This window comes from Odocoileus virginianus, chromosome 2, assembly GCF_023699985.2.
Source record: "Odocoileus virginianus isolate 20LAN1187 ecotype Illinois chromosome 2, Ovbor_1.2, whole genome shotgun sequence".
NCBI lineage: Eukaryota > Metazoa > Chordata > Mammalia > Artiodactyla > Cervidae > Odocoileus > Odocoileus virginianus.
The window spans coordinates 46378871-46404435 of record NC_069675.1 but is presented as its reverse complement, the minus strand read 5'-3'; the positions used below and the strand labels follow the sequence as shown (position 1 = coordinate 46404435).

The window sequence follows — 25565 nt, the reverse complement described above, 5'->3', positions numbered from 1 at the left end:
TTCCCTCAAGCTTTCCCGGCATCAAGATCTTTTCAGATGAGTCAGCTCTTCGCATCAGGTGACCAAAGTACTGGAGTTTCAGCTTCAACATCAGTCCTGTAAATGAACACCCAGGACTGATCTCCTTAAAGATGGACTGGTTGGATCTCCTTGCAGTCCAAGGGACTCTCAAGAGTCTTCCCCAACACCACAGTTCAAAAGCATCAATTCTTCGGGGATCAGCTTTCGTTACAGTCCAACTCTCACATCCATACATGACTACTGGAAAAACCATAGCCTTGACTAGACAGAGCTTTTTAATATGCTGTCTAGGTTGGTCATAACTTTCCTTCCAAGGAGTAAGCATCTTTTAATTTCATGGCTGCAGTCACCATATGCAGTCATTTTGGAGCCCCCCAAAATAAAGTCAGCCACTGTTTCCACTGTTTCCCCATCTATTTGCCATGAAGTGATGGGACCAGATGCCATGATCTTAGTTTTCTGAATGTTGAGCTTTAAGCCAACTTTTTCACTCTCCTTTCACTTTCTTCAAGAGGCTCTTTAGTTCTTCACTTTCTGCCATAAGGGTGGTGTCATCTGCATATCTGAGGTTATCGATATTTCTCCAACCAGTCTTGAGTCCAGCTTGTGCTTCTTCCAGCTCAGCATTTCTCATGATGTATGCTGCATATAAGTTAAATAAGTGGGGTGATAATATACATTTTTGACATACTCCTTTTCCTATTTGGAACCAGTCTTGCTCCATGTCCAATTCTAACTGTTGCTTGCTGACCTGCATACAGGTTTCTCAAGAGGCAGGTCAGATGGTCTGCTATTCCCATCTCTTTCAGAATTTTCCACAGTTTATGGTGATCCACACAGTCAAAGGCTTTGGCATAGTCAATAAAGCAGAAATATGTTTTTCTGGAACTCTCTTGCTTTTTTGATGATCCAATGGATGTTGGCAATTTGATCTCTGGTTCCTCTAAAACCAGCTTGAACATCTGGAAGTTCTCGGTTCATGTATTGCTGAAACCTGGCTTGGAGAATTTTGAGCATTACATTACTAGCGTGTGAGATGAGTGCAATTGTGCAGTAGTTTGAGCATTCTTTGGCATTGCCTTTCTTTGGGATTGGAATGAGAACTGACCTTTTCCAGTCTTGTGGCCACTGCTGAGTTTTCCAAATTTGCTGACATATTGAGTGCAGCACTTTCACAGCATCATCTTTTAGGATTTGAAATAGCTCAACTGGAATTCCATCACCTGCACTAGCTTTGTTCATAGTGATGCTTCCTAAGGCCCACTTGACTTCACATTCCAGGATGTCTGGCTCTAGGTGAGTGATCACACCATCGTGATTATCTGAGTCATGAAGATCTTTTCTCTACAGTTCTTCTGAGTATTCCTGCCACCTTTTCTTAATATCTTATGCTTCTGTTAGGTTCCTACCATTTCTGTCCTTTATTGAGCCCATCTTTGCATGAAATGTTCCCTTGGCATCTCTAATTTTCTTGAAGAGATCTCTAGTCTTTCCCATTATATTGTTTTCCTCTATTTCTTTGCATTGATCACTGAGGAAGGCTTTCTTATCTCTCCTTGCTATTCTTTGAAACTCTGCATTCAAGTGGGTATATCTTTCCTTTTCTCCTTTGCCTTTCGCTTCTCTTCTTTTCTCAGCTATTTGTAAGGCCTCCTCAGACAATCATTTTGCCTTTTTGCATTTCTTTTTCTTAGGGATGGTCTTGATCACTGCCTCCTGTACAATGTCACGAACCTCCATCCATAGTTCCTCAGGTACTCTATCAGATCTAATTCCTTGAATCTATTTGTAACTTCCACTGTATAATCGTAAGGGATCTGATTTATGTCATATCTGAATGGTCTAGTGATTTTCCCTACTTTCTTCAGTTTAAGTCTGAATTTGGCAATAAGGTGTTCATGATCTGAGCCACAGTCAATTCCTGGTCTTTTTGCTGACTGTATAGAGCTTCTCCATCTTTGGCTGCAAAGAATATAATCAATCTGATTTTGGTGTTGACCATCTGGTGATGTCCGTGCATAGAGTCTTCTCTTGTGTTTTTGGAAGAGGGTGTTTGCTATGACCAGTGCGTTCTCTTGGCAGAACTCTGCTAGCTGTTGCCCTGCTCCATTCTGTACTCGAAGGCCAAATTTGCCTGTTACTCTGGGTATTTCTTGACTTCCTACTTTTGCATTCCAGAAAACTAACCAATCTGATCACATGGACCACAGCCTTGTCTAACTCAATGAAACTATGAGCCATGATGTATAGGACTACCCAAGCAGACGGGTCATGGTGGAGAGTTCTGACAAACATGGTCCACTGGAAAAGGGAATGCAAGCCACTTCAGTATTCTTGCCTTGAGAACCCCATGAAAGTGAAAGTGAAGTCGCTGAGTCATGTCTGACTCTGCAACCCATGGACTATAACCTATCAGGCTCCTCTGACCATGGGATTTTCCAGGCAAGAGTACTGGAATAGGTTGCCATTTCCTTCTCCAGGGGATCTTCCCCACCCAGGGATCAAACCCCGGTCTCCTGCATTGCAGGCAGATGCTTTACCATCTGAGCCACTTGATCTTAGCTGAGAACCCCATGAACAGTATGAAAATCAAGGTAACACATGTTAAATATTAAGCAACATATTTAATACTATTAATCGTAATAATGATCTTACCATCACAGTATAGTGGAAACTAAACTTGTGTATCTGTTGCATTTGCAAAGGACTATCAAGTCTTAATGCTACCAAATCCAATTTATAAAGTAGAGAAATAGATTTGAAAATTATCTAAAATCAGGTAATTTCTTATGTTTGTATAGGTTCATTGCTTTTCAGAGTACTTTTGTAGTTATATTACACTATTTCATACTGCTATCACTTAACAGCTTCCAGAGCAGATCCCATTTTTTAAATTAATCTTATTCTTGAACTGTCATCACAACCCCTCCACCCCATCCCTGCCCACTACTATCAATTTCTGTAGTTTCCTAACCTCTAGTTTAACCAAGTCCTTAATCCTCATCTTCCACGTGCAATGTGAGATTTTTTATTTTTGCTTTAAAATGGACTCTCCTAAAGTAACTTAGAAATGTAATTCATTCCCTCGTTGAAAACTTTAGGCGACTCCCACTGCCAATTCAAAGATCCTTAAGAAATGTCTCAGAGTACTTTTCCAGCCTGTGTTCATGTTTTATGGCTCAAAGTGGTCACTGTAGGTCAGAGATCGAGATAGCAACAATAGCAATTCAAGCTCATCAGCCTCTTGTCTACCCTAAAACCCAGAGAAACTGAAATATAACCAACTCAGTGGTTCTCAAAGTGTAGCCTAGGACTCCTGGTGAACCTGAAAGCATTAAAGAGGGTCCATAAAATCAAAGCAACCTTCATAATTTTAGATATTTGCTGTTTTTTACTCATTATTCATAATTGTAGCATTTTCCCAGACACTAGGTGACAGGTGATAACACAACAAATTGAATGCATAAGCAAATTTCAGAATCCAGTTTTCTATTAAACCAGACCTTGCAGAGACTTGAAAAGAGGTTAAACAATGCCACTCTTCTCATTAATTTTTTTAAAATTTACTTGTTTGTTTGTGTCGAGTCTTAGTTGTAACCAGGGTTTTTCAGTTGTGGCGTGTGGGATCCAGTTCCCTAACCAGGGATCAAACCCAGGCCCCCTGCCTTGGGAGCACAGAATCTTAGCCAGGGAAGCCTTCATTAATTTTTAATTTTGAAATAATTTTTCCTAAAATATTTGTTAATATGTAACAGGCTTATAATTTTTTTCTGCACCACATCAGAATGTAGAATATCAGTTTCCCTACCAGGGATCTGGTATGCAGGTCAAGAAGCAACAGTTAGAACTAGACATAGAATAACAGACTGGTTCCAAATTGGGAAAGGAGTATGTCAAGGCTATATGTTGTCACTCTGTTTATTTAACTTATATGCAGAGAAACGCCGTATATCGTGAGAAACGCCAGACTGGGGATGAAGCACAAACTGGAATCAAAATTGTCGGGAGAAATATCAATAACCTCAGATATGCAGATGCTGCTGCTGCTGCTGCTAAGTTGCTTCAGTACTGTCGGACTCTGTGAGACCCCATAGATGACAGTCCATCAGGCTCCTCTGTCCCTGGGATTCTCCAGGCAAGAATACGGGGGTGGGTTGCCATTTCCTTCCCCAATGCATGCATGCATGCTAAGTCGCTTCAGTTGTATCTGACTGTGCGACCCCATGAACAGCAGCCCACCAGGCTCCTCTATCCATAGGATTCTCCAGGCAAGAATACTGGAGTGGGTTGCCATTTTCTTCTCCAATATGCAGATGACACCACCCTTATGGCAGAAAGCGAAGAACTAAAGAGCCTCTTGATGAAAGTGAAAGAGGAGAGTGAAAAAGTTGGCTTAAAACTCAACATTCAGAAAACTAAGATCATGGCATCTGGTCCCATCACTTCATGGCAAATAGATGGGGAAACAGTGACAGACTTTATTTTGGGGGGCTCCCAAATCACTGCAGATGGTGACTGCAGCCATGAAATTAAAAGACACTTGCTCCTTGGAAGAAAAGTTATGACCAACCTAGACAGCAGATTAAAAAGCAGAGACATTACTTTCGTAGCAAAGGTCCATCTAGTTAAAGCTGTGGTTTTCCCAGTAGTCTCATATGGATGTGAGAGTTGGACTATAAAGAAAGCTGAGCACCAAAGAATTGATACTTTCAAACTGTGGTGTTGGAGAAGACTCTTGAGACTCCCTTGTACAGCAAGGAGATCCAACCAGACCACCCTAAAGGATATCAGTCTTGAATATTTCGTGGAAGGACTGATACTGAAGCTGAAACTCCAATACTTTGGCCACCTAATGCGAAGACCTGACTCACTTGAAAAGACTCTGATGCTGGGAAAGATTGAGGGCGGGAGGAAAGGGGACAACAGAGGATGAGATGGTTGGGTGACATCACTGACTCAATGGACATGAAATTGAGTAAGCTCCAGTAGTTGGTGATGTACAGGGAAGCCTGACATGCTGCAGTCCATGGGGTCGCAGAGTCGGCCATGACTGAGCAACTGAACTGAACCGAACCAGGGATCTAACCTGTCTTCTGCAGTGGAAACAGATTCTTAACCACTGGACTGATGGGAAAATCCCTATAATTGTTTTGTAATAAAATAGTTAAGACCAACAGGCAGAATACTTATCTCCCAACAGGTCCTTGTTCTCCTAATCCCTGGAGCCTGTGAATATATTACCTTACATGGCAAAAAAAGAATTTTGCAGGTGTGATTAAGCTGAGAATCTTCAGATGGGGATTGAGATAATTCTGAAATGTTTGTATGGACCAAATGTCCACACAGGGGTCCTTAGGAATGAAAGAGGGAAGCAGGAGGGTGAGTCTGAAAAGGAAGTATGACAATGAAAGCAGAAGTCAGAGTGATGTCGCTTTAAGATGGAAGGAGGCAGTAAGCCTCTAAAACCTGGAAAAGGGAATGAAACAAATTTCTCTAGAACCTCTAGAAGAAACACAGCCCTGGATACCTTGATTTTAGCACTGTGAAGCCCATGTTGGACTTCTGACCTACAGAACTGTAAGACAATAAACTTGTGTTGCTTTAATCCACCAAATTTGAGTTAACTTGTTATAACAGCATTAAGAAACTAGTAAAATAAATAGTTTCTGTTTTACTTTCCAATGTAATACATATTAATAGATATAATCCATATAATTATAAGCTCTTTGGGGTCCTCAATTTTTAAGCATGTAAAGAGGTTCTAAGACTGAAAAGTTTGAGAGCCACTGCTCTAAATAAATCCTGTGTGTCTCTCTCTTGGCTCCCTCTTTTTTCACCTTAGCTCCTGGTGTTCTTACCACCAATAGTGACCTTGCTCTTGTTAAAATCCTCAGCATTCTTTAAGATCCATATTATATTCCATCTTCTTGTCCCTGATCACCTCAACCAAAAGCCTTCTTTCTTTAACTTTGAATGCCCTGTGAGTCAGTTATCTGCCATGTATTTTTGATCTGTTCTTTAGTAAGTCGTGTCTGACTTTTGTGACCCCATGGACTATACCCTGCCAGGCTCCTCTGTCCATGGGATCCTCCAGGCAAGAATACTGGAGTGGGTGCCATTTCCTTCTCCAGGGGATCTTCCCCACCCAGGGATTGAACCCATGTCTCCTGCATTGCAGGTGGATTCTTTACCACTGAGTCCTGGGGGGGGGGGGGGGGGGAACCTGTAAATAGTGCCATATATTGAATATGCCTCAAGTATCTTAGACAATGAGGATGGGAGAGAGTTGTTTATTTTCTGTTTGAATGAACCTTTTTTTTAATGTGTGATCAATAATTCTCAGGAATAAGATAAGGGATGTAAATTGTTCAGAAAGAGTTGAGATGCTGTTCTACCAAGCGACAGTGCTATTGATTAGAGAAAAAAAAGTGTGTGTGTGTGTGTGTGATGTCCTCTGGATATTTACATTGTTTTTATTAGAGTTGGAATTCAATTTTTAAAAATTTCTAATAATGTCTCTATTTCCTATCCATTTAGCCTAACATATACCAGCTTTGGGAGGATACACTGTATTCTCAAATAAATTGAATGAAATGAGCAAAAAGAAAATGTTTCAAATGTGTTGGTACTAAAATACATCATTCAATCAAATGCTCAGTAAGAATTTATTGAGAGCCTGCTATATGCCAGGCACACACACAACTGAGCGACTGAACTGAACTGAACTGATACTATAGGCACTTGTTTTACAGCGCTGGAGGACAGCCTGGCATATAGAAGACATTCAATAAAGGCAGAGCTGACCGTCCCTTTATTCATTTTTCTAACTCCCTTTCTTGACTCCGCCCAGGTTAGTTTTCCTAAAGTACGTCTAGTCCTGAGGCTTTTAGACCCAAAGCGGCTGCCGTAGGGCAGCGTTGCAAGATGGCGGCCTCCGTGTTCGCCGGTGCGGTGAGAGCAGCCTCCGGTCAGTGAGAAGCGCCACGCTCGGTTTATGCTTTCATAGAAGCGGGGACTGGCGTGGGATGGAGTGGATGTTTAACGTGGGTGGAGGTTAACAGGAAAGGAAAAAAAAGGAGAGGTGGTCGTTATTGAGGACAGAAGCTTGTTCCGAATTTTCTGCGGAGTGGCCTGTATTCGATATTCGATCTCAGCTCGAGAGAGCCCCGAAATTCTTGGACCCTCACGGACCTGGGGTTTCCCCCGGTTTCCTCTTCCTTACCGGCTCGTAGCCATTCCGCGTTCCCTAGAAAACAATCCCGAAGGACGAGGGTTGTGGTAGGGGGTTGCGAGGAAGACAGAAAAGTTCCACCAAGGCCAGGATCTGTCATTCCAACCTTTGACCTTGAGGTGTTACTTAATATCTTTGAACTTAAGAGGCTACGACTCTAAAATAGGGCTAACAGCATCCACGGAAAGTTCCTTGTGTACTATCTGGGACATGGTGTATGTATGAGATTCAGTCAGTGTGCAGGGGATGAGCCTGTTTGGTTCCCTCAGTCCCGCTACAAGGGGTCCTAAGAGAGACAGGAGTGAAGGGTTGCCTTCACTCTGAAGACTTTTGTAAAGGTTAGAGATCATTCAGATACGGTTTTAGAGAGTCCCATGGACAAGGAACCTGGTGGGCTATGGTCCATCCAGTTGTCGAACATTTCCATCATTCTGTGGAGTTTTATCGATATGCACACTCTTTATTATTATTATTCTAATTTTTATTGGAATATAGTTGATTTACAATGTTGTGTTACTTTCTGCTGTATAGCAAAGTGGATCATACACACAAATACATATATCCACTCTCTTTTGTCATTACAGAGTATGTAGAGTTCCAGTAGGTCCTTGTTAGTTATCTATTATATATATATATAGTAGTGTGTATATATCAGTCCTAATCTCCTCCTTTATCCTTCTCCCCTGGTAACCATAAGATTGTGTTCTTCATCTGTGACTCGGTTTCTTTTAACGTGCACATTCTTGAGTCCCTTACTAGTGTCAGAATCTGCAAGTGGAGCCCGAGCTCTGTGAGTGGTTCTGCTTTGCAGCCATGGACTCTGAGTCTGGTGATTGTGTGAAAGATTGATAGAGAAGACACCTAGACCCTCCATGATCTGCCTTCTGAGCTGCCACCACTCCTCCATGTTAAGTCTGGTCCCTGCTCCCAACAAGGATTTGTCTCAACTTCCTGACCTTTGCATGTGTTATCCTACCTAGAGTCTGTGCCTCCTCCTCTTGTGGCCTGTTCATTTTCGAGAGGGAAGCTCAAGTACCTCTTATGTTATCTTTATGAATCCTTTTTCTGCTGCTCTGCTGTCTCCAAGGATCTGTGGAGCTTTCATGTCTCTGCCATGCTGTTTCCTGTGTGTGGGAGTTCTGTGTCATCACAGTGCAAGATCTGGTGGTGGGAATTAACTTTACATATACTTTGCCCTCTACTGTTGACCATAGAACTAGGACATATCAGACTGGATTGTGGTGGTGGTAGCATAACTCTCTAACTTAAAAAATAATTGACTTGTACACAAATGGGTAATTTTGTAGTGTATAAACTATATCTCAATAAGGATAAAAAGCTCCATGTGTGAGTCTGATGCTCAGGATCCATTAATTAGAACACTTGGTTGCTTTGATGCTACTTCATTTTAAATATCTGGATGTGTGTTTGTTTGTTTGTTTTGGCTGTGCCCCTTGGCTTGCAGGATCTTAGTTTCCCAATCAGGGATTGAACTCAGGCCCCAGCAGTGAAAGCACCAAGTCCTAACAACTGGACTGCCAGGGAATTCCCTAGTTGCATATTTTGGAGTGTCATATTAAGTGTATATGCTTTTCTTTCTCTGCAGGAATTTTACGGCCCCTGAACATTTTGGCATCTTCAGCCTATCGAAACTGCACCAAGAATGCCTGTCTTAATTCTGTACTGTCCTCCCGACATTTCAGTCATATTCAGACACCAGTTGTGTCCTCTGCTCCCAGACTGATCACATCTGTCAGAAACCTGACATGTGGGCAGACTGCTACAGTTCTCAATAGGTTGAGTATTATATTTCAGTAGACATGACTCTTGGACAAAAATTCTAAAATCTTCATGCCTACCACAATATCTTAGGAGTAGATGAGATTCTCTGCCTACCAACAGTTGATTATAGACTTTGCTTGATAAGATTGGAGAATATGCATGTTAGCAGAGACAACAACCAGGACCCACTTCTGATGTTCTAGATGTGGTTTCCTGGGTGGAAGCTGTCAGCCAAAGGAGATGCTGGATAAAATGCTCAACTTAACAAGGCTGGGCTGCACATGGTGCTCATTCAGTCAGCCAAGATTTAGTTTAAGCACTCCTGGGTGCCAGCACCATACTTGGCAGAAACCATACAAGGATAAAAAAGTTGAGGCCCTCAAGGAAGGTTTTTTAATTTTTATTTATTTATTTGACTGCATCAGGTCTTAGTTGTATCATGTGGGCTTCTCTGGTTGCAGGGTACAGGCTCTAGAGTAGGCTGGCTCAGGAGCTGCCCCGTGGCATGTGGGATCTTAGTTCCCCCACCAGGGATCGAATCCACGCCCCCTATATTGGAAGGCGGGTTCTTAACCACTTGATCACCAGAGAAGTCTCCCTCAAGCAGTTTATAATCTAGTGGGCAGGTGGGTAAGAAATCAGGTGATTAAGCTATACCTGCATAAATTCTTCTGCAGGGATTAAGGGAGTAGATTATGGAGGGCTTGCAAGTTGATGATAATTGCTATTCTTATGGGTAGCATCATGGATCATTTGAAGTAGCAGTATATATTGAAAGTCAGCTTTATTCCAGTGGAGTTGCTTCTTTCATTTCTACGAAGTGGATTTTATCCTTTAGTGTCTTGTTGCTGAGTTTAAATTTTTTAAATGTGTTTTAGAATGGCCCTCTTGCTCCCAAACGTCCTGAAGCCACCAGTCAGAACTGTAACATACTACAGTTCAAGAAAAGGCAAGAGGAAGACTGTGAAAGCTGTCATCTATAGGTTTCTTCGACTTCATAGTGGCCTGTGGTTAAGAAGGAAGGTGAGTCTTCACATAGTGACTTGTTTAGAAAAGGAGTGTGAGGTTAGATGAAACTGACGCAAAATTCAGTTAGCCTGTTCTTGACACATCTTCCCCACATCTTAGCAGTAGGTCTTACAGTGCTGTGCTTGAGTCCCAGCTTTGTGGGCATCTCTTCATGTAAGCGAATCCATGTGAAGAAAACATGTTTTAGCATTCATGTAACAAAATATTATTCACAATGGCAGAAGTCTATACTGCAAAACAGGTTCATCTCAGGTCTCTTACACATCTGGCTTATCTAAAGATTACTAGAATTCCTTTGAGGCTCCTGATGTGCAGTATCTTGTAGGGAGGCTCTGTTTAAGCTCCAAGCATTGAAACAGCAGAGGAGACTTCAAGGACTTAGCCCCATGGCGAGGTTTGGGACTGAAGCACTTCCAGCTGACCTTGGATTAGGTTCTCAAGGTGACTTAATCTTTATGACAGAATAGTAGCCCCTCATAAGCCCCCCCTTCTTTTTTTTAACTTTACAAGTTTTTGTCTGTTGGTGTGTATGACTGGCAACCATATCAGACAGAACTCTTAGTTCTTAATTCTGACCAGGGACCACAGCCTCTAGAGGAGGACTCTGACAGATTACAGATTATTCCTGTTCTGTCTTCTCCTGCAGCAACAGGTGGTAAAAGTGAATGTGGGCTTTTTCATTCATGTCCTTAAATATTCATGGAAGCAGAATGGGTAATAATTAGAAAGCAGCTGAAGACCTGAGTTTTCTAGGACACTTTTGATAACTATTAAAATCCTAATTCCCTTTTACTATTTGGAAGTTAACAAACAATTCTTTAAAGGTCAAAATTTGTTTCCCTGTGAAAATAAATAATTGGTAGGATGGTCTCACTATTTGAAGGGTTGAAAGAATTATCTTCTGTCTTATAAACTATCCTAAATTTGTAGACAAATAACTTGACTGGCACTCTTAGCTCATTTCTCCATTGGAACAATCCTGTGGTAGTTAACTTCTTACACTAGTCAGTAGAAGCTCATGTAATCCCTAAGTACCTGAACTAAGTAATTCAGCAGGTAGTTGTGAATTCTGTGCCATTGGAAACATTCCTTCCCCTTTGTTAGTAATTATTTCCAGGTCCACATGTGACCCAAGACAAAATGAAATGGCTGGTCTTCCTTGCCTTCCTTTCCACAATCCCTTGTATTGGGCTCTGAAACCCTCTCACTATTATAAATGACCTGGTCAAGCTCCCCAGTCATAATACCTAGCCCCTACTCAAGACCCCCCAAAGTATTCCATATACAGAACAGCCTGCTTCATCACCATCTGATTTTAAGAAGAAAACAAAAATATTCGGATGGGTTAATTTACACTAATGTATAAAAACATTAGTAGAAACATTTGTATAAATGTTTATATAAGTTAGTATAAATAGTGTAAATATAAATATATATATTTATATATATAAAAAAACATAAAAACATTTGTATAAAAACAACTTATTTTCTGCAGCAGTTTCAGCCAAGTGTTCCTAATTTAGTCTTTACTCCCTCCTTCCATTTCTGACCCTAGAGACTGTCTAAGAAGTCTCAAGCACTTTCTCAGTGGCCACATTCCACAGAATAATCTTTGAAGGAGATAATTCCCTTGGTGACGGGCAGGACAGTAAGCTAGCTAGCTAGCTGTCAGATCCACAGGGACCCAGTTTGGCTTGCAAACTAGAAAACTTGTTAAATGGGGATTTTGCTTTGAATCTTTCAACTTAAAGTTGTAAGTAATGAGAAGTAACCATCTAATCTCTGGCATTGTAAAGTCAAAACTCTGAAATAATCCTTCCTTCTTTCTAAGCATCACTGTACTCTAGAAGTTGCTAACCGCACGATGACACTAAGGCATGTGAAACCCATGGCACCTTCCCGTCAGAGAGCTGTGGTTTTATTCACTTGGCATGCTTGTGAATTGCCAATTCACTTGGCACTTTGTTCACTTGGTAAGAGCCCTTGACTCTTACCAATGGCTCAGGTTCTAGTCTAACCTTCCCTGTAAATTACTGTATGATTTTAGCCAAGCATTAACCTGGATGGCACCTGAGGTCTTTTCTACTTTAAATAGGCTATGATTGGGAGTTTCTTGGAGGTCCAGTGATTAGGACTTCATGTTTTCACTGCCAAGAGCCCAGGTTCAATCCCTGGCCGGGGAATTCTACAAGCCACAAGGCCAAAAAAATAAAAAAGAGAAAAGAAAATAAATAGGCTATGATTATAGTTTTTATATTCAATCTCACTATCTGTTTCTTCAGAGATTCTTCAAAATTAATAATGTATGGATGATATATATGGCAGTTCTGGGTTAAACATATGGAGTAACTATTCCTTCAGCACTCTTCCTAATAGTTTTCCTGTAGTCATTATTCCTCAAAAGAGTACTTATTATAGAAACTAGTCCCCATGTATGAAAAGGATAAATGACATAGTATACTTGAGAACTCTGCTTCTCAGCCCTTGTAATACTTAGCTCCCATAAATGAACATAAGTGTCACCAGTTAGCTAGTACTCCATCATCCTTGACATTTGGAAGAGAGTAGTGTAGCGGTTAAGAACTCTAAATAATTCTGGGACCTCAGTCTGCTACTTAATTGCTCTAATTGTTTCTCTTTTATCTATAAAATCAGAATAATAGTACACTGCTGTTCAAGAGATAATAAAGTAATGTATATAAAGTTAGCCGTTAAAATTGTGTATCATTACCCTGTACTTCACAAGCCACAATTTATTTAGCTTTATTTTCTGTGACTTTAAATAATCTGTTTAAAACCGTTGAAGTTATTAATATTTGTTTTACAAACTATGCATGCTTTCTCTGCCTCCCCTGCATTGAGAATTGTATTTTTCTGAAAAAACATACCAGCCCCTATGAAAGTTTAGTCTTTGTTCCCAGTGGGCCTATAAACCATAAGTAGTGAAGATAATCTGTTTTTTTCTATATAATATAATGTTGTAAATGTCTCTGTAATATTATCTCAACAGGCTGGTTATAAGAAAAAATTATGGAAAAAGACGGTTGCAAGAAAAAGACGCTTGAGGGAATTTGTCTTCTGCAGTAAAACCCAGAGTAAGCTCTTAGATAAAATGACAACGTCTTTCTGGAAGAGGCGAAACTGGTATGCTGATGATCCTTATCAGATGTATCATGATCGAACAAACTTGAAAGTATAGATCAGAAGATCTATGATTTCTCAGTTGTTAACTGTGTATTTGTGTGTGTACGGTGTCTTTGCAAAGATGAAGTGGTATCAGACATGATGTAAATTGTACCAACTGATACTTGAAACATGGGGTACCAACATTAAACTTAATGTTTTAAAACTTAATGGATTAAACATTCCCAGATTTGTTTGGGGAAATATAAATTTTAAATTATTGATTATTTTTAATAAATGACAATGACTTAACTAGTTGTTCCAGTTAGGCTTATTTAGTTGCAAGGCATCTCCAGTTGGGACAGACATGAAAAGACTATAAAGCTAACAAGTTAGTTCAAGCAGTGTGACTTTATTTTAAGGACATGTGTCAGAAATGCAGGAATACCTCACACCACCCAGAACTAACCCCCAGGCCTCAGGGAGAGTAGAAATTACAGGGTGATCCTGGGTCCAAGGCACCTCTAGGGGCCTCAGCGGCAGAAACAGTGGCTCTTTAGGCTTGGGTGGTCTGCCATGCATGTGACTAAACTCTTTTTACATCACTGGCTCCATTCTCTCCTCTCTAACTCCTCTGATTCACAGCTGCTGTTTATTCTAGTGTCTGCTGCCTCATAATAATGCTAGCTTGCACCTTTGAGGTTCTTTTCTACATCATGACCCTCAGCTCCAGTCTCCCGTCTCTAATTACCAAGAGACTCTAATAGGACCAGTTTGTCTTTTTATATTAGGTTTCATCATGGGTCACTGACCAATCTATGTAAGAACTGACTTTTCTTAGGTCAGGAGCCCACACTGGCTCATTTGATTATGCTCGAGGTTCACGTAGAGCCAAAGATAGTTATGTGAGCAGCTTCCCTCAGAGGTGAGCCTGGGGTGATAACATACACCTAGTATACCAGGTAAACAGTTATCACTGAGTTTACTGGAACAAGATTTTTTGTTGAGAGAAGCATAGATGAAATAGCCTGTCAGTATGCCCATTCATGAAATAAAGAGGCTATATAAATGGAGACAAAAACTTCTTAACCAAGAGTTAAAAGATACTATATTTCATAAAAGTTAATTTATCCCCTTGAGGTTTCACATTTTTAACTGTGAGGGTAAATGTTTTCCAGAATTTTCCACATTGTAGAATGTAAAGGGGAAAAGGTAATTTCAGTCATTTTTAGAAATGATACATGATGCATTGTTCACTTGAAGAGGACCAGATAAGCAGCACTGAGGAAAATTCTGTTTTCCAGGATGGCTACAGTCTAGGGCAGTGGTTCTCAGCTCTCCCATCAGAATCATCTGGGAAGCATGTTGAAACAACAGCATTTTGCCTGGCTGAAAACCGTTATTATATACAATTATACTTCAGTTACTGCTTCAGATCCTTTAATAGTTGATGATGATAAGATGTAGTTCAAATAAATTAAAATATAACCAAATTGACATTCTGTGGCATATCAGACTTGGGTTATTGGAGGAATTCCTTGAAACTAGTGTGTTCATTAAAAGGAAAAAGGGTGACAACAGAGTGTTTTAAAACTGCAAGGCCAAATGTGTGTCAGGTCTCGCTCGTGGCTCAGCAGTGAAGAATCCACCTACAATGCAAGACACCACCCTGTGATGCAAGAGACACGGGTTCGATCCCTGGGTCAGGAAGATCCTCTGGAGAAGGAAATGGCAACCCACTGCAGCATTCTTGCCTGGAGAATTCCATGGACAGAGGAGCCTGGTGGGCTGCAGTCCTCGGGATCTCAAGAGTCAGTTACGACTTAGCAACTTCACCATCACCACCACCACCAAGTGTGTGTCTATTTATGGGACCAGTTGAAAAAGAACAGACATTTGATTTGAGATGAGAATCTCAAGAGTCTGAAGCATGGGATGGCTTTCTGTTCTGATGAGTTTTCATTTCCACTTGCTTCCCATCCCTCACAAGGGCTCCCCATCATTTCTCACTGGCCTGGCTCCTTACCTCTTCTGCTCACCCCTGGAAGCGGGATACAGCTGGTGCCCTACAGAGCCTTTCCCACGCCTCTGTGACTTCTTAATGCAGTGTGCACAAGCAGGTCTTGGGGACTCAGAGCACCTTGGTTCCCCTCTAGGCCAGTGACAGGAGAGGTAGAGACAAGGACGGGCCCAGCAGCCAGAGATGGACTGAAGTGGAAGGGCTAACTGGATTTAGGAAAAGGAATTTTCACATATATAATTTTTGTTTTGTGGGTAGCAGACTTATCAGACACTAATTTTGTAGTTTGACAACAAGATATCTTATTAAAGGTCTATATAAGTGACATTCAAGTATACGTAAAAGTGTAATTTATTAAGCACCTACTATGTCTCAACATGTAGCCACAAAACAGCAAACCCTCTTATCACCCTTCCAAGAAAGAGGGTGACACTATCCATCCCTAGTTTAGATGTGCAGAAACTGAAATTCACAGAAGGGAAACACATTTCTCAAAGTACAGCAAGTGAGTCCCAGAACCCAGGTTGTCTCCTTGGAACTTTGTGTATTTCCAAGTCTTGCAACAACATTGAAAATTCACACTGAAATCCACAAGTGACTGAAATCTAGCACCGTGAATACTAAACACTTCCTCATGACACTGAACCAAGTCAGCTTTTAAATTTGATAACTTTGCTTTTCTGTTACATTATCTTAACCTGGTTAATTGCATTTCCATCGACATGGACTTGGCTCAGTAAATGAATGAATGAGTGGATTTTCAGCCTTCCTTTGATCTCTTCTGTCCGTCTTGGAATCATCATCTTTACCTTCTGAGCCTATGCTTTACAGTCCTCGTGTCAAACGTTTTGGACTACACAAGCAAAGAAAAAGCGAGTTTCATTGTGATGTTTCTGAGTTTCTAAGTCTTTGTGACCACCCACTGAAGCGTGTATGTACCTGTTTCTGTCTTAAGGTGAGGGCTGTAGTGGCATTAAGGGCCTCCACACCACCCAGTGCATCTCCATGTGCAATGCCCTCTTCTGACCTGCACACGTTCTCCCACATTGGCAGATAAGAGAGCAGGTTCCAAAAAGGAAGGCAGCAGACCAAAGGTCTGTCTGCACAATTGAAACTGCCTTCCAGCAGAACTGCTCTGCTTTCACAGCTACCTAGTTTCCACTGGTGATCTTTAAAAATGTAAAACAAACATACTGCCAAATGAATGCTTATGTGATCAACTGGTTTTCAAAGCACTGATAGCATTTACTTTTTCCTCTCTGCAACAATTCTATGCAGTACGCGCAGAGCCCAGACACCAGGCCCGTTAGTGACTACACATTCAGCTTCTACTCCTTGCTCATGAATACATTTTTTTTAAAGATATTGTTTATTTGTTGGCTGTGGTGAGCCATTATGGTTTTCTCTGGCTGCGGCGCACATTCTCTGGTTTCAGTGCACAGACTTCTCAGTGCAGTGCTTTTTCTTGTTGGAAAGCCCGGGCTCTAGGTACGTGGGCTCCAGAGCACAGGCTCAGGAGTTGTGGCATACAGGCTGAGCTGCTCCGCAGCATGTGGGATCTTCCTGAGCCAGGGATCAAACCGGTGTCCCTTGGATTGCAAAGCAGACTCAACCACCGGATCACCAGGGAAGCCCAAATACATTTTTTTAAAAGGATGTTCTCTTTTTTCATAAGCCCAACATTTACAAAGATATCTTTTAAAAGAAACATGTTAAGACTTTATTCAAGATATAGATCAGGCATTATAACAAAACAGAACTTCAACCTTTGGAATACTGTAATTTTACATCCCTTTGATGCACAGTCCAGTATACTATTTGATTACAGATCGTCCTATAGGATTACAGAGATAAACTAAGGGGGAGTGTGCACAGTCACCATCCAGAACACCAGCCCTCTGGTGCCTGCCGTTCACGAATGAAGCACATCCTTTACCATTTCCAGTGCTGTGCAAGATGAACAACTAGGAAGGTACTCAATGGTGGTCATGGTTGACAAGCACTGTTATCACAGACACATGGACAGTTTACTATAGAGAACACACAATTCAGAGGCCAGCAAAGTGAGCAAGCTATTCACACAAAGCCAGGAGGGATTATGCCTAACTCTCCAGTTTGTAAGTACAACACCCTCTCTCGTCTCCTCAGAAACAGAACAGGTGCTCAAAAGCAAAGAAAAATTTACTACGTGAAAGGTACAGACTTTCCATTAGCATTTTGTAAACAGCCCGTGTCTGTAAATCAGCAAATTAAAAACATTCAACTTTATCGTCTTGACAGAACTCCACACCACTATGTGTACACTTGGAGGCATTCACATTTTTACGTCAGTCCACACAAATATACAGCTTGCTGGGCAAGTAAACACATTTTGCCAGAAATATGACAGCTGCTCTCAGTTGTACTGTGAGTGTTTTTAAGAAAGAAACCAACTCCCTAAGCAACACCTGAAGGAAAAATAGTTACATTAAGACAGCAGTTTGGGTGCTTTCTATTTTTTAAAATCTTAAATGAGAAGTAATACAGCTTGTCTGAGAGTAGAGTGCTTCAAACTCGTTTTTGGCATCATTGAGTGCAAACTTGAGAGCCCATACTTGTTAAAACTCTCCACTGTAAAATGGTGAAAATATAGCTTGTGTACAATAGGATTTTAATCTCTGCTGCTAAAGGCATTTATTTTGGCCAGGAAAGAAAAAAAAAAGTTGCTAAAAAGCTGCTTAATAAGTTGTTTTTTTTTTTTTTTGCATTTGTTTCAGATAATTCTGGGTACTCCCAATAACAGGTAAATACATTTTAAAGCATTTTTCAAACATTTTTCCTCTGTTTGAAACTACTCTGTGAGCTTGAAGAAAACAGGTTTTCTGTCTTCACTAACAGATTTAGGTATTGATGGGTATGGGGCACAAACATTAAACAGCCAGCCTCTGTTTGCCCTCCTGAACCCCACATACGCTTTTAGGTTTATTTTCCTAAATCCTTTTGTAAATTACCAAGTCACCTTCAGAGGCATTATGAGGAAAAGGGGTTTAAATTTGCAATCTAGTAGATAACAACTTCAAGTAAAACCCTTTCCGATGTGGCTAAGATCCAGCCAATGTGTCCTCAGGAAAGACTGATGTAGGTTTGTGTAGCTCAGTCATGCCACTGTCTCTAACTGGGCCTGCTTATAGCTGACTGACAGTAGGTTCTATGTGGTACGTGACACTAATTTTCTAGTGTTCAGGGCCTATCTATGAACAAACACAATCCAAGTATAATAAGTAACTGGGTCGCGACCACTGCATGCATCACACTGAAAGGAAACATCAATTCTAAGCACAAGTAGATGAGTCCTACATTTAGGCTCGGCGCTCCCAGTGGGGAGCAGCCACCTCTGACCAAGATGCTATTACAGCCAGATTCTTCATTTCAGATAAAATTCTCAGTCTAATTAGGGAGTCGCCTCAGATGGCGCTTTGTTCTCTTCCTAAAAGAAGTGGGCCTGTATGAAATACAAGTGCCCGTGAACGTGCCACTTCTCTCTGGCTCACACTCCACACAAGCCAGGAAGCAAACAGAGGGCGCGAGCCGCCGCTGCCCGTGGAGCTGAGCAGCAGGTCACATTCGTGAAGATGCAACCTCTACAACCTCTTAGAACCCAGGGTTGGGATCGTTACCCAGACGTCTCAGATGTGCTTCACGGAGCATCTGAAACAAAGCGTGGTTCTAGGGTTGGTTTTGTTTGGGTGGATTGGTTCATTTTTGCCAGTCACAGCGCAGGGTGCTATGAAGGAGAAATAAACACTCAATGATTTGTCACAACAATCCCAGGAGTTTACATCCCCGAATATTTCTACCAAAGGTGAGCCAACCTGCCTAAGGCAATGAGAAGTCCCCACCCTGGAAGGACTCTGAAGCTCCTAATCCTGTGCCCATGGGGGAGACAAGCTTCCTGTGACTTTTCCCTTATTCTAGGATGTTCCCCTGACTTCATACCCACCTCTGGTACTGAAATATCATGTCTCCATTCTAAACTTCTCTGGTATACTGACTGAAGAATACGGAGCATCGCCCTACAGGAAAAACGGATGTCCTTGAGGTGTGTTTGGAAGCTTCGTAAGCACATCTGAGACACCCTCCAGAATTAATCTTTTACGCTTCTGTTTTTGCAGTTTTCTTATACATCAGAACCTCTGGCAGCTTTTGCAAGTCCACGGTATCAAGTCAAAAGCCATAAATATGTACATCGTAGTCCAAAGTATTAGTATCAAGAACCAAAAAAAAAAAAAGTTTTTAAAAAATTGCTTTGTTTGCATATATAGGACTAAAAACAAAGTATGCAACAAATAAGTTACAAATGTACATCTCAGCAGCTTGGTGGGGGGATTCTCTTCTAAAAACACTGCTGTCTGTATGCCAATCCAATGGTGGGAAATGACTAACCTCAGAAGACCTAAGATCACACCCCCCACACACTACCTTTCCCTTATCCTCTCCCCAACAAAATAAAGAAAAGGAAAGGGGGGGCTCTTAGAGGGGAGAGAGGAAAGGCCACGTCCGAGGCTGTCACAGGGCACACCAGCTTGCGGTTTTCTATGTGGTTAGTGAATAAATAGCTCTTTAAGGCAGAGAAGAAACATTCTGTGGATCCGGTGCTGTTGGCTCATCTCACTCACGTGGTTTCAGTGGCCGAGGATGAGGTACTTTTCTTCCTGAAGCGAGATCGAAGGATTCTAGGCGGTGCCTGGCAGAGAAAACAGAAACAGGACTGACCCCTCCGTTTGGTATAAACACGAACGCGTTTGAGGACAGTACCTGGAAGGATTTGTGTTGGGACTTCAGCTCCTCGGGTCAAATGTCCATGTGTGTGAGCAGGCTGGTGGGACTGGGGACCCCCTTGGGGTCTCCACCACAGCAATCAGAGTGGCCTCCCAATTCCCCATAGAGCTGAGCCAATGGAGGAGCCCAGTGCCCCCGTCTTCATGCTCTCCTAAGTCTCTGCACCTCCCGAGTGCACAGTTGCATGGAAGAATGATACAACTTGTTTCTGCCTTGGGAGCGAAATGATCTTAACAAGTGACTCAGCAGACAGAAAGGCCTCCCGGTGGCTTCCCTGGTCTTTGTTATTTCCTTTGGGAACTGGCCTCGCCTTTCTTGGTACATGCTTAAAATTTCCATCACTGAATTTCCAGATGTGAAATCCTTTCATGCACAAGCAAACCAAACAACACAGGAAACACTGGCTTTAGGCACGAAGAGTTCTACTTCATCTCCCCTACCAATGGCTATCAAGGGACCCCCTCCTCCCATGGGACGCAGATCACAGGGGATGCTACGTCATGATTAAAGTAAAGGGGAATACTTTCTCCTGGCATAGCGCCCTCAAGGGGATTCACCACTGGCCCTGACCTACCCTCAACCCCCATCTGTCCACTTCTCCATACTCAGCTTCGTTTTCTACACTCTCCTTTCACATCTCCATCCCTTCTGACCAGAGGCCTTTTCTCCCTTCTCTGTCTGGTTATTTCTAGTCCTCTTAGGAACAAGCTCCAAAGTCACTCCTGAGACCCACCCCCACGGCCCAGTCACAGCCAGGATCAACTCCCTGGTTCTCACACTGTTTAGCAGCTGGCAGGGCATCAGAGACAGATGCCCACGCTCCCATGGGGGAGCGTGCTGCTCTGCGCACTGTCTTCCTTGGCCACACTGTGCCTTCCTGGGGGCAGGAAATGCACCACCATCTCCCAGCAAGGAGCTCCGTGCCCAGTGGGTGCTCGGAAGGGAGGCGGGAGGAAAGCAGGCACAAACAGAAGGCTCTGGCCTTCCAAACAGTGAGTCCTCCCACCACGCCTGAATGGTGGGAGCGTTTACCAGCCACCTCTGGTCAGAGTGAGGGAAGAATCAGTGACCTGCCCAGGCAGTTTAGCCAAAAACAGTAAAGCAATGTGGGCAGTTTTAAAAAACAAAACCAGGGACTTTCCTGGCAGTCCAGTGGGTAAGACTTGACCCTTCCCATGCAGGGGGAGTGGGTTTGATCCCTGGTCAGGGAGTTAAGATCCTGCATGCCCCGTGACTGAAAAACCAAAACACAAAGCCATAAAACAGAAGCAATGTTGTAAGAAATTGAACAAAGACTTTTAAAATGGTCCACATAAAAAAAAAAAAAGCACAAACCCTCCAGACCTAGAATGGTTCTAGCACCTTGCATGCCCTCCGGGCTGGGTCCCTCTCCCCATCATGGGGCTGGCTGGGTTGTAAAGGACTCCTTGGACAGAGTCCAAACCCAGAATATCTTCTACCAAAACCTCTCAGTTCAAAATGGACCCCTGCGTGCCCCACTTTGGGAAGGAATCTGATGAACGCATGTGCTCTGCGGTGGAACAGCTGTGACCCTGGTGGGAACAGGCCGTCAGGCTGCTGTGTTGGAGAAGGGCAGCTTGTCCACACACTGCCTCACCTGAGTCTCACAAGGGTCTCTGCACTGAGGGCAGGGGGGCTCCCAACTTGCCTCAGTTGGACTCTCAGGTTGCAGCGTTCAGCAGAAGGGGAAGGAGGGGAGACCTGATGAAACAGAGAGGAAGACTCTGGGGTCCCCCAATTTTGCAGGCCCTGCATCCAAGCCCAAGGCTGTGACCCTGCCCAGAGCAATGACCTGAGGCTCTAGGCTTGGCCTCCAGCTGCCAAAATTCCATCTATGTCTGCACTTGGCCAGAGTACGTATATCAAGTGTATTGTTTTGCTCATTTGGCCGTGCCCTTTTAATAACATTTTATGAACATCTACTGGGTTGGCCAACAAGTTCGTCTGGGTGTTTCCAAACTCGAACAAACTTTTTGGCTAACCCAATATTTTGTATCGGTCACTATATTGTGACATGGAGATAGAGAGATGAACAAGCTCTATTTATAAAGACAGATCGTAAGACATTCTGAATTTTTCTCTCCCCCAAAACACTCATTTGGGTTGCTTTTCACTCACGCATCATCTTCAGTTGGTAGCTGGATATTTTGTTTGTTTTGTTTAATCCCTAGACATGATCTCATTTCTTCGATTCCCAAATAAAAGTGGTAGAGTCTTTTTCACCCCTTGGCAAGTAGCTAGATGCTACCTAGTGGCTGCTCCTGCCTGTTTGCTGGAGGGAGGTCTCCCCTCCTCAGACACTCAGGAGATGCTGGGTATCCCAAGAGATGCCACTCCCAGGAGCCCAGACCTCCAGGGCAAAGCCCTCTGTGTAAACACACGCTCCACCCCGCAGCCCCCGATACTGTGTACCTCCAGGGGGAGCTCCGTCTTTCGAGGTGCTTTAAACTTGTACATGAAGTCCAGCAGGTCTTCCTCCTCCTCGTCAGAAAACGCCAATGGGTTTTGGACCTGGTGGGGCCCCCAGGCCTTTACACCACCCTCATCCACATCGCCCTCAACCACTGAATGGCCATTTACAATCTACGCAGGGGAGACAAAGTACAGCAAGGTGGCATCAGTGAAGAAAGGAGTGAAGACAGGCAGGCCGAGGTTAGGCACACAGCATGGCAAGCCAGGCCAGTTAGGAGAACCGAGGCCCCGACATCTTCCCAGGACACTGCAGGGGATCCAGGATCACTGCAACGGTGAGACACTATGCACAGGAACAAGTGCAGGCTTCAGAATGTACTGACAAGCTACCAGGGGGAGGTGGGAGTCCAGGTGGGGGTACCTCTGTCTTAACAGATGGATCACACCCTACAGCTTAGAGCTGAGAGGCCACACCAGAAGAACACCAGGGGGGAAGAATATCCTCTGGAAAGGATGGTGGCAGTGACTTCGGGAGGGGAGTGACACAGTTTTCTGCGTGATACATACAAGCTGACAGTGCCTTAATTGTATTTGCGCATACAGCTGCGAGCTGTCCTTAGGAGAGAGGATGTAAAATGCCAGGAAGCCTTCAGAGAGAACCTTAAGCAATGTAGACTTTTCATTTCAAAGGCCAAGTGCTAGACAGAGAAGCAAAGGAGACTGGTGGAAAGAGAACCTAGCAGCAGTCTTCCCCTCAAAAGCAGCAGCGAGATTCCTGTTTTGGTCTGCCATGACTAATGCACGTGGAAAACTCCAGAACTTATTTGTGTCACTGTTGTTGTTGTTCACTCAGTCGTGTCCGACTCTTTGCCACTCCGTGGACTGTAGCACTCCAGGCTTTCCTGTCCTTCACCATCTCCTGGAGTTTGCTCAAACTCACATCCATTGAGTCGGTGATACCATCCCACCATCTCATCCTCTGTCACCCCCTTCTCCTCCCACCTTCAATCTTTCCCAGCATCAGGGTCTTTTCCAATGAATCGGCTCTTCGAATCAGGTAGCCAGAATATTGGAGCTTCAGCTTCACATCACTGAGTATTTCTGCAACATCGAAGGTGGAGCATATTCCATGTCATCTGGCCACGTGATCCTATCTCAGTCAAGATATAAAATACTTCCTGTCCCAGTCTATCTGACACTCAGAGACATATCTTTCTAGGCTTCATATATTGTTTTTACCTAGAACCACAGAAAGCAGAGCCGGGGTCCCTCAGATCACCTGATCTGACCACCTGAGGCCTGCAGACAGAAACCAGAGCTCTTTCTGGGACGCCCTGCTACTTCCCCTAAAAACATGTTCAGCCACCAAATGTGTTCTCCTCATCAAAAGGGGTATGACAGCATCCAGTCTGGACTTCATAAAACTAACAGCGGGAGCCTAGTCTTGAGCCGCTTTCCCAGTCGTTGCTGCTATACTCCCAACAAACAGCAGGGGGCAGCATGGGAACACAGTTGTCTTAACCAAGAATCTCAAAGCCGAATTGTAGACTGGGAGTGACCAGCTGAGACAGGATAGAGCCAAGCCTGAGAATGTTAACCCTTCTTTGCATTTTTTGCTCCTGTGCATCCCCCAACCTGTTTCCTCTGGGTTTAGGCTCTCTCTGGTCCCTTCCCCTGCCCAAGTCAGCTGCATCGTTAAGATGGATAAATGTGAAAACTGGTCAGTCTGGCCCTCCTTGAATGCTCTGGTCTTCCCCAGCCTATCAACTCACCCAAAAGGTCTTGGGATGTGTACCACATGGCTTGTGCCTCGAGCCCTAGTTCTCCTGTCCATCAGTTTCTGCCTCAGCTTCAAAGAAAGTGGGCTGAGCTATGGCTAATCCTTCTTGGTCACTCTGAGCAGCTGATCCAGGACTGCGCCCACAGTGGCCACCCATCCACTAAAAGAGGTGGAATCTTGACATCATCTCAGAGGGCTCCACCCTTGTCCCAAACAGAACTCAACACCCATCACAAGGACATTCCTCTGAACACCTAACAGGAGAACAAAGAGGCGGGCCTGCCTAGGACCAGAAGACCAGGGCAGAAGCAACCTGCCCAGGTCTGCCCCAGCACAAAATCCCCCATATTGAAAGCAGACTAGGGTTTGAGTCTGTGCTTCTGCACGTGAGGGTCCCTCTAAATTCAGGGCCAAGGCTTTCCCTCAACATATCACTCTGGGGTTCAGAAGGCAGCCCAGAGTCACCAAAAGATCCTCAGGCATGGAACAGTTCAGGCTGCCCACCCAGTCTGGACTCACTGGGACTGAGCAGTGAACTCACACTGTCAGAATAGCAATAATAACAACAAGTGCCATCTAAGAGAGAAGCAAAAATGCTTTGAGTTAGTTCTCCACCGCATCCTTTAGCATGGACGAAATGGTAGAAAAGAAGGGCCACCAGGAGTGATGGATCAAGGGAAGTCCAGAGATCCAGGCAGGAATGGGAAATAAGGTTTCAACTCAGCAGAGGTGGGGAGTGAGGAAGTCAGTGTGGGCAGCTCGGGGACCAGAAGTATCTTCTAATAGAAGACACAGAGAGAACCTGTTGAAAAGAGGAGAATCCTATTGGTCACTGTGTTCGTGGAGAGTTTTTGCCAAGAATGTTGTTTGTAATATTCTGCTTGACTCTCGGGACCCAGGAGACGAAACACTGTAGACAGGCTGAGCCTCTGAGCCTCCAGATGTCTTCTGTGCTGTGACAATGAATCTCTTATTTGTTTTTGGCTGCGCTGGATCTTTGTTGCTGCACATGGCCTTTCTCTAGTTGCAGCACACAGGCTTCTCATTTCGGTGGTTTCTCTTGTTGCAGAGCATGGGCTCTCCGAGCATGTGGGCTTCAATAGTTGCAACACATGGGCTCAGTAGTTGCAGCTTCCAGACTCTAGAGCACAGACTCAGTAGTTGTGGCATATAAGCTTAGCTGTCCCGTGACATGTGGGATCTACGCAGATCAGGGATCGAACCCATGTCCTCTGCATTAGCAGGCACATCCTTAACCACTGGACCACCAGGGAAGTTGGACAATGAACTGCTTAACTGCATTTCCCTCTTTGTGCTGGCTGCGAGGA

The 25565-nt window shown here is 43.4% G+C and overlaps 2 protein-coding genes across 3 annotated transcripts in view; one reads left to right on the top strand and one right to left on the bottom strand.

Annotated features, from left to right (window-relative positions):
• The first annotated feature begins 6883 nt into the window (after positions 1-6883).
• On the top strand, positions 6884-15538 carry MRPL35 (mitochondrial ribosomal protein L35). Its single transcript, XM_020889457.2, has 4 exons — positions 6884-6988; positions 8859-9048; positions 9913-10057; positions 13074-15538. Exons 1-4 carry the CDS (start codon positions 6946-6948, stop codon positions 13260-13262), a joined length of 567 nt encoding a protein of 188 aa, XP_020745116.2. The 5' UTR covers positions 6884-6945; the 3' UTR covers positions 13263-15538.
• A 1362-nt stretch (positions 15539-16900) lies between these two features.
• Positions 16901-25565, bottom strand: part of REEP1 (receptor accessory protein 1) — a 132278-nt gene continuing 123613 nt past the window's right edge. The window contains exons 8-9 of one of the 2 annotated variants that reach the window (XM_070479468.1): positions 22458-22609; positions 16901-19929 (exon numbers count right to left, since the gene is read on the bottom strand). In XM_070479468.1, coding sequence (XP_070335569.1) covers positions 19858-19929; positions 22458-22609 — 224 coding nt within the window. In that variant the 3' untranslated portion in view covers positions 16901-19857. The remainder of the gene's footprint in view (positions 19930-22457; positions 22610-25565) is intronic. The other variant, XM_020889460.2, reaches the window with a different exon arrangement.

Excerpts from the sequence above, each read along its gene's own strand:
- MRPL35 (XM_020889457.2), top strand. The coding sequence starts at position 6,946 with ATGGCGGCCTCCGTGTTCGCCGGTGCGGTGAGAGCAGCCTCCG. Across the intron at positions 6,989-8,858 it reads TGCGGTGAGAGCAGCCTCCG|GAATTTTACGGCCCCTGAAC; the intron begins GTCAGTGAGAAG and ends CTTTCTCTGCAG. Across the intron at positions 10,058-13,073 it reads GCCTGTGGTTAAGAAGGAAG|GCTGGTTATAAGAAAAAATT; the intron begins GTGAGTCTTCAC and ends TTATCTCAACAG.